The sequence below is a fragment of the Molossus molossus genome, unplaced genomic scaffold, assembly GCF_014108415.1.
Source record: "Molossus molossus isolate mMolMol1 unplaced genomic scaffold, mMolMol1.p scaffold_m16_p_19, whole genome shotgun sequence".
NCBI classification, from domain to species: domain Eukaryota; kingdom Metazoa; phylum Chordata; class Mammalia; order Chiroptera; family Molossidae; genus Molossus; species Molossus molossus.
This window is the reverse complement of record NW_023425354.1, coordinates 1,385,398-1,393,094: the sequence shown is the minus strand read 5'-3', so window position 1 is coordinate 1,393,094 and position 7,697 is coordinate 1,385,398. Positions and strand designations below refer to the sequence as shown.

Genomic DNA, 7,697 nt, shown 5'->3' with positions numbered 1-7,697 from the left:
GGGGCCTAAGTCACCTCTGTCCAGAGCCTGTGAGTCACCATGGCCGGTCTCAGTGAACAGGGTCGGAAGACAGCTCTCTGTGACCTGGGTTTGCCTGCGCGGACACACAGACACACACACAGGAACACAGAAGGGCTGGCTCTCTGGGGTTTTAGGGCTACAAGTCCTCCTCCAGGGTCCAGGGTCCAGGGTCCAGGCCCGTAGGGGAAGACCCCCCAGGGCTCCTGGTCCAGCACATTCGCTCCATTTGACTAGTGACGCCCCTCCCCCCAGGCACGGGGTCCTCTGAGATGTCACTGGAACAGGAGCCCTGCTGCTCCCCTGGCAGAGTGCCTGCTGACCTGGAGGAGCTTGGAGTCCCCCTTCCTTTGACCAGCGCCCCATGTGTGGGGAGGGCAGGAAGGCCAGGGTTAGGGGGAGGGTCTGACTGCATAGGGCCTGCAGTCCTTCTGGGAGAGCACCCCCCCCCCGCCGCTGCAGGGGGTGGGGTGGGGGCCACGGGACTTGGGGCCAGGGCACCAAAAGCTCAGATGGATGGGCCCACGCAATAGGGTATTCCTAGCCCATAGGAGGACACGCTCAGTGAGATAAGCCAGACACGAGGACACGCACGTAGGGTTCCACCGACGTGAGGTCCCGGGACCACGTGAACCCCTACACAGACGCAGACTGGCAGTTGCCAGCGGCCCCAGGGAGGGGTGCAGGGCCTCTGTCGGGGGTGAGGAAAGTGGTCTGGAACCAGACAGAAGCTATGGTTGTAAACCGTGTGAATAAACTCGAGAAAACACCGACCTGTACACTCTAAAATGGTGAACTTTACGGTGTGTGAATTATATCCCAATAAAGCTGTCAAAAACCAACTTGGGAATCAAGGGGACTAATATTTTAATGTGGCATCTTCAAAAGTCAAAATGAACGAGGAAAATCCAGTGTGAGCAAAACCTCCCTGTTTGGAGCCATGACCCGAGTGGGGACAGCTGAGCCATCAGGAGCCGGGGTCCGGGTCGCTTGGGACACTCAGCTGTCGCCAGGCCCTTCAGATGTCACGTGGCTTCTCTGTGTCTCTCCTTGTCTTTGAAGGAGCCAGTCGTCTGATTTAGGGCCACCCTAGTCCAGTACGACCTCATCTGGACTTGGTCACATCTGCAGAGACCCCATTTCCAAATAAAATCCCATCACAGGCACCGGTGGGGGGTTAAGACATAGACATATGTTATCTTTTGGGGTCACTATTCACCCCCCGACAGTGGTGAAGGGCACAGGCAGGGCCGTGGGGACAGGTCAGCATCTGAGTCACCCCACATTGGCATTCCTGCACACAAGGCAGCCCACACACCCACAGATGGGCACCACAGTGGGCATCACAGGGCCCAAGGGCACTCCTGCCTGCCAGGACTCACCCCCAGCTGGCACCCACATCCCCAGAATGGCACACCCCTTTCCTGCTGCCCCTGGGGCTGCAGCCCTGGCCTGAGAGTAGGGAGGGGGACAGGTACCCCCTGCAGTCACATTGCGCCCCCTTGTGTGTGTTGGGGGAGGGGTGCCATTGCAAAGGGGAAGGGCTAGTCCCTACCCGACCTTGCCTGAGATGGCCCCCAACACTGAAGAACCCCTCCTGGGAGAGCTCGGCTCCGCAGCTGTGCTCCTCAGGGTGGGGGTGAGAGGGACTTCCCACCTGTGCCAGAGACCCCAGAAGGTGGGGCAGAGCCTCCCCAGGAAAGGGGAGGTGTCTAAAGTTCCAGCCAACCTGGCTGGGGGCCACCCTAGCCCCCGGGGACACCCCAAGATCTGGGAGTGGATGTGGCTTGAAAGAGCTTGGTCCTTCGGTGAAATGGCTCCGGGAAGAGGGGCACACACCCCTGCATTTGTGCAGCCGGCCCAGGGCAGGCGGCCTCTGCAGGGGGCCGGGGCAGCCGGCCCTCCCTCGGGCGGCCCAGGGATGCAGGGACGGTGGCAAACCTGAGCCTCCTGGCGGGGGCACTGCCTGGGCGCAGCACTCTGGGGTGGTCCCCGCGGCCCCTGCAGGCCCGCCAGCTGAGGCCAGGGCTGGGGAACTGCTGCCCGACTGAGGACAGAAATGAAACCCAGTGGCAGCCCAGGGGACTGGCCGTCTGTCATCTCGGGGGCAGGTGTTGGTGACCGGAGCCTGCCTCCCTCCCCGGCAGGGCCAGGCGCAGGGGCGAAGCTGGTCTCTCTGCAGCCCCTTGGGCCCTGCTTGCTGCTGTTTGGTTCTTGACTCATCAAAGTGCGGTTTCCCGCTCAGCGTGGCTATTGCTTCACTGGGCGAAATCCACGTCACATCACGAGTCGCTTTCCCGTGAAGGAGCCGGTGGCATCCCACATTCACAGCGCAGTGCCGCCGCCGCCCCGGTCCAGACCGGCCCGTCGCCCCAGTCAAGCCCGCACCCATGAACCCTAACTCCCGGTGGCCCGTCCTCCAGCCTCGGCAGGCACCCATCGGTCCTGCCTGGGCTCCCTCTCCAGACACGGACGCAGCAGAGGAGGGGCACACGGTGCGTGGCCTTGGTGACAGGCTTCCTCCACCCGGCACGAAGTTGTCACGTTCGGCGGTAGCATGGCAGGTGTCTCCCTTTCACGCCGAGAACATTCCACTGTGAGCCTCACACGGCTGGGTGTCTACGCTGCGGGGACAAGACCACAGCATGAGGACGTGCAGGGAGGCGGCCCCCCTACCCGGGCTCGGGCACCTGGCTCGGTTGGGGAGCTTTAGGCTAACCCTTTGGGAGAAGGTGCAGGCGCATGGACCCTTCCAATGCTCATCTGGGTCACCCCATCCTTGGGAACGGGAGACACGCTCCCTTGGACAGAGACACACATCGAAATGCGGTCAGTAAGGAAGTCGCTGGGATGTCCCCCGCGCCGGCGTGAGGCAGAGCTGTTGTAGGATGAACGTCCACAGGGCACGAGCGACAGCGCTGGCGGCGGGGCGGCAGACAGCTCAGAGGGGAGCCGGCGATCCGGGGGGGGGGGGTTCTGCAGCATCAGCAGTGTGTCCCCCTCAGATCCCCGTTTTCACCCCTGGGACGGCCTCGTGAGGGCCCTGCCCAGGGAGAGAGGCCAGCCCTGCTTGGGGTCACACGCCCTGCTCCCTGTGCCCAAGTGAGCCACCCTGGCCTGGCTCCCTGGCCCCCACAGTGACCCCAAGACACAGGCCAGCTGCCCAGCCTGGCTACCCAGCCTTGCCGAGGAGGCCTCACTGTCCAGGGTCTGCCTGGACCTGCTGGCCAGCCCGCAGCCCCTCAGTGACCCCGGCAGGTCCAGCCAGCCAGCTCCAGGCCCACGCCACCCCCACCCCTGTGAGGCCAGCAGGCAGGGCGGGGCCTCAGTGACCGGCAGGAACGCTGCCCTCCCCACCCCGCCCAGGTCCAGTCCTGCCGATGCCAGTCTGCCCAGCCCGGTGGGGAAGTGCCAAGTGCCAGCGAGCCCCTGGGGGCAGGCAGTGCCAGGCCGGAGTGCCGGGAGGGGTGGGGGACAGCTGCAGCCAAGCTGTAAACAGGCCAGGCGGCAGCAGGTATAAAGGCTGGAGCCCCGCAGCCTCTCTGCACCCAGCCTGACCCACTTCCTGGAGCCCTCGAGGGAAGCCGGCGGAGGTGAGCCCTGCCAGGGGGGTGGCACGGGCCCCGAGCCGCCCAGCAGGATCTTGGGGCCTTGTCTTCAACCACAGAACAAGGGGAGGCCCTGGGTCTGCGGGGACCCCAGGGAGGGCCAGGAAAGGAGTAGGGAGGGGAGGGCAGCCGCGAGGGAGCCCCGTCTGCAGGCTGCTGTGTGGGCCGGGTCTGCGGGGAGGGTGGGCACAGCCTGTGCGATAGACGGGGAGGCTGAGACCCGGCAGTGGCCTCAGGACCCCAGGGGCTGAGTGAGGGACAAGGAGGTCTGGCAGGACCGAGGGTCCAAGGCCAGAGGACCCCCCAACACTGGCGAGCACACTGAGCTGGCTCCGGGGCCTGTGCCAGTCCCATCCTGACGGGGACCCTGTGCCCTGTCACCCCAGTCACCTCCTCTGGCCCGAGGCCTTTTCCCATGTGGTCACCTGGACACGCTGGGGCCTCACTGGCCGACGTTGGGTGCACAGTCCTCAGGAGAGCCACGCGGGCTGTCCAGAATGGTCTCAGGGAGGCCCTGCCAGCCTTGGGGGGCATCCAGGACACAGCAGTGCCGGACACCGGAGGGTCCGAGGGTCTCAGCCAGGTCTGAACGCTCCGGCCAGCTGTGGAGGCAGTGGGGTGGCTTTTCCAGGGGGAGGGCGAGGGGGCCAGGCCCCTGCAGGACCACAGACCTTCGCCGCCATCTCCCTCCCCTCCCGGCTCCTCGTGTGACCGGTAAGGGGCAGGACCAGGCTGCCAGGCTGAATGCGACCACTGTGGGGGGAGTAGAAGCTCCCCCAGCCACAGCCCAGCCCCACTCATCCCCGCAGGCCACGGGGCCCCCCACCCCCAGTGGCGGAGCATGTTCCAGAAGGCTCCACCACCCCGTGAACTTTCCAGAGGGCCAAGGAGCTTCTGAAACAGCTGCTTTGCCATGAGCCCCAGAACCCAACCCACCCTGGGGACAGCAACCCGAGAACTCAGCAGGTCATAAGGCTGTGCTGCGAGGGGCACAGGACAGCCCGGTCCCCGACTGCTGGGCCCGCGCCCAAGCCCAGACCCTTGCGCCTGGCAGGAACCTGCCAGCCCGGGGTGCTTCTCACGGCGGCGACAGTGGGGGCAGGCACCCCTCGGGGGCCACGGCAGCTGCACCTCTGCTGGCCCTCCTGAGGGCCTGGAAAGGTGGCAGTGGTCACTCAGCTCCAGACTGGCCTGTGCCCAGCACACCCACCACAGGGGTCAGCGTCCAGCCAGGACAACCAAGGCCGCTGGTCTGGGGTCCAGGAGAGTAAGGCCAGGCCCCTGGGCCTTGAGTTTTGGCCGGAGGAAGGGCTGCTTCGGGTAACCAGGAGGGCTTCCCAGAGGAGGCTGTTTTGAGATGGGCCTGGAAGGACAGGGATTTCCCCTGACGCACGGAGGACGGTTGCACCGCCTCCTCTTCTGAGCACAGAAGAAACTAGTCTGCACTACTCACCACCTTGGACCTTCAGTCTCTTCTTCTGTGAAGTGGGGCAACACCGCAAGGAGGCCAGCCAGCTGGAGGTGGGGGCTCTGCAAGGCCAGGGGCCTGAGGGCAGCTGGGGTCTGGTCCGGGGAGCTGCACTGGGCAGGGTCCCAGCCGTCACTCACTGGCCGGCTCCTGTCCCCCGCAGGGCCAGCATGGACGAGGATTTCTCCTCCCAGATGAAGAAGATGGCCTTGGCCATGGGCACGTCCCTGTCAGACAAGGACATAGACCTGCTGCCCACAGACATGAGGCACCACGGTACAGCCTGCCCCCCACGGCACCCCACAGACGCAGGGACCTCTCCGTGCTCCCCGCCCCCAGGCTGGTGGGCCAGGACACGTGGGGGGAGGGGGACCTAGCAGCCCCCAGGCAGGGTCTCCCTCTGGCCCACTGACCCGCCTCTGGTCGCCCCAGGCTCCTTCAACTACCTCAAGTTCTTTGAGTACATGCGGAAGTTCCAGGCCTCGGGGCAGCTGGAGGTCGCCATCCGCAAGGCCTTCCAGGCCCTGGACAAGGACAAGAGCGGCTTCATCGAGTGGAATGAGATCAAGTAACAGCCGCGGCCGAGGGCGGGGAGAGGGTACCGTGTGGGGTACTGAGCCCTGGGCCCCCGCCTGGTCCACGCCCCACACCCACCCCAGCAGACATGGCACCCCCACCTGACCTTGTGGGAGACAGGGCCAGGCCATCCAGGCCCACGGGGATAGCACCAGACCCAGGCCCTGAGACTTGTCTCCAGCGGTGCCTCAGTTTCCCCACCTGTAAAGTGGAGAGTGAGTACTTTGTAAACCATCGGGCACCGGCCAGACACCCCCTGCTCTGACCCGAGCCCACCTGGCCCAGGTACGTCCTGTCCACCATCCCCAGCAGTGGGCCCGCCGCCCCGTTGACGGACGAGGAGGCCGAGGCCATGATCCAGGCAGCCGACACCGACGGGGACGGGAGGATCGACTTCGAAGGTGGGCAGCACAGACGGGGTCGCTTGGGTCCTTCCTGCCCCGCCCCACCTGGCAGTTCGCCGGTGCCCCTCTCAGTGCAGAGCCGAGTGGCTCCCCGCTGAACGTCCCCCAAAGCTCACAGCCATCTGTGACGGGCACCACCATCCCCAACTCAGATGGGGAAACTGAGGATCAGAGATGCTGAGTGTGGCAGGGCCAGGAGGGCCAGTGCAGCTTCCCAGCCAGTGGCCTGAGCTGGCTTCGGGCAAGGTCGCCCGGGCAGCCTCAGACTGAGGGCAGTGGTCGGTTAGTGGGGGGCATCGAGGTGAGGAGTGGGGCAGGGGCCAGGGCCTGAGGACGGCAGAGGTGGACACAGAAGGAAGGAGGCGAGGAGGGTGAGGGCTGAGCCCCAGGAGAGGGGTGTGGGGTGGGCGGGGGGTGGGGCTGCAGGCCTCCCCGAGGCTCGCCCTGGCTGCTGTGGGGTCTGCGTCATCCTGCCCCCACCCTCCCCTCCTGCTAGCCTCGGGCCTGGAGGGCAGCCAGGAAGGGCTCAGAGCCCTGGACAGATGGCTCTCCAGACACCCCTGCCGGCTGTGGGCCGTCTCCCCCCAGGCCTCCACATCAGGAAACTGACTTGTGGGGTGGCCCCAAGGCTTAACAGGCCGAGAGGTTTGCTTAGGACTTAGCCCTCAGCCTCTCTGTGCCTCAGTTTCCCCACTGAAGGCAGATGGAGACTCTGGAGGGAATTTGGAGGGGCCCTGCTGAGCCCCAGTCCATCGTGAGCCCCAGGTGGGCGGGTGTGGGTGCTCGGGCAGCGCATTCTGGTGGCCTCCTGCTCCCCTGGCAGGGCTCAGAAGGGCCCCAGGACTGTGGGGGCCCGGTCATAAAGGAAGCACAGCTCCCCATTGGGTCTGCAGGGCTCTGGAGGCACGAGGCAGGGGGTATTTACTAGAAATCTGTCTCCTGCTCTAGAATTTTCTGAACTGGTCAAAAAGGAGAAAGTTCCGAAGAAGAAATAGCACTTGGCCCAGCCCAGGCCTCTGAAGGGCAGTGGGAACCCCTGCGCCCTGATGAGAGGCCGGGGGGTGGACACGGCCGCCAGGAAAACGCAATAAAACCAGCATGCAATAGACTCGGCCTGTGTGTGTGGGGTGCTGCGTCAGCTGGGGGCAGGGTCGCGGGTCTCTGGGGATAGCTGGGGATGGGGCCGGTGGGCACGTCCAGCCCCTGTCTCTTGTCCTTCCCTTGTCCCCACCTCACTGCAGGCTCCCCGGCCCCTCCCACACCCGCATTCCGGGCAGTGCTCTCCGGGGCGCAGACCCCCAGGACCCCTTCCCCAGCCCCCGCTGGGCTCTGCTTAGGATTCAAGCCAGGCTGGTTCCTTGGCCACCCCGGTCCACAGCAGCCGTGTGAGCAGGGCGTAGGGACACCTGCTGCCCGAGTGTGGCCGAGGGGACCCTGGCCTGGGCCTGCCCAGGGGCCGGTTCTCCAGCTGCGTCTCCTCATCTCCTCCTTCCCTCAATGGCCCCCTTCTCCCAAGTTCTTCCTAAGGGAGAACCCACCTGGCCTGCCCAGGCCTCTGCCCAGCCCCACACGCCCACTGGTAGCTCCTGCTTGTGGTTTAAGTACAAGTGGACGAATGCTGGC

The 7,697-nt window shown here is 65.3% G+C and overlaps 1 protein-coding gene across 1 annotated transcript; it reads left to right on the top strand.

Annotated features, from left to right (window-relative positions):
* The first annotated feature begins 3,554 nt into the window (after positions 1–3,554).
* On the top strand, positions 3,555–7,140 carry PVALEF (parvalbumin like EF-hand containing). The gene is made up of 5 exons (XM_036269687.1): positions 3,555–3,611; positions 5,258–5,370; positions 5,527–5,662; positions 5,956–6,071; positions 7,023–7,140. The coding sequence occupies exons 2-5, from the start codon at positions 5,265–5,267 to the stop codon at positions 7,067–7,069; spliced, it is 405 nt and encodes a 134-aa protein (XP_036125580.1). The 5' UTR covers positions 3,555–3,611; positions 5,258–5,264; the 3' UTR covers positions 7,070–7,140.
* Positions 7,141–7,697: the final 557 nt, after the last annotated feature.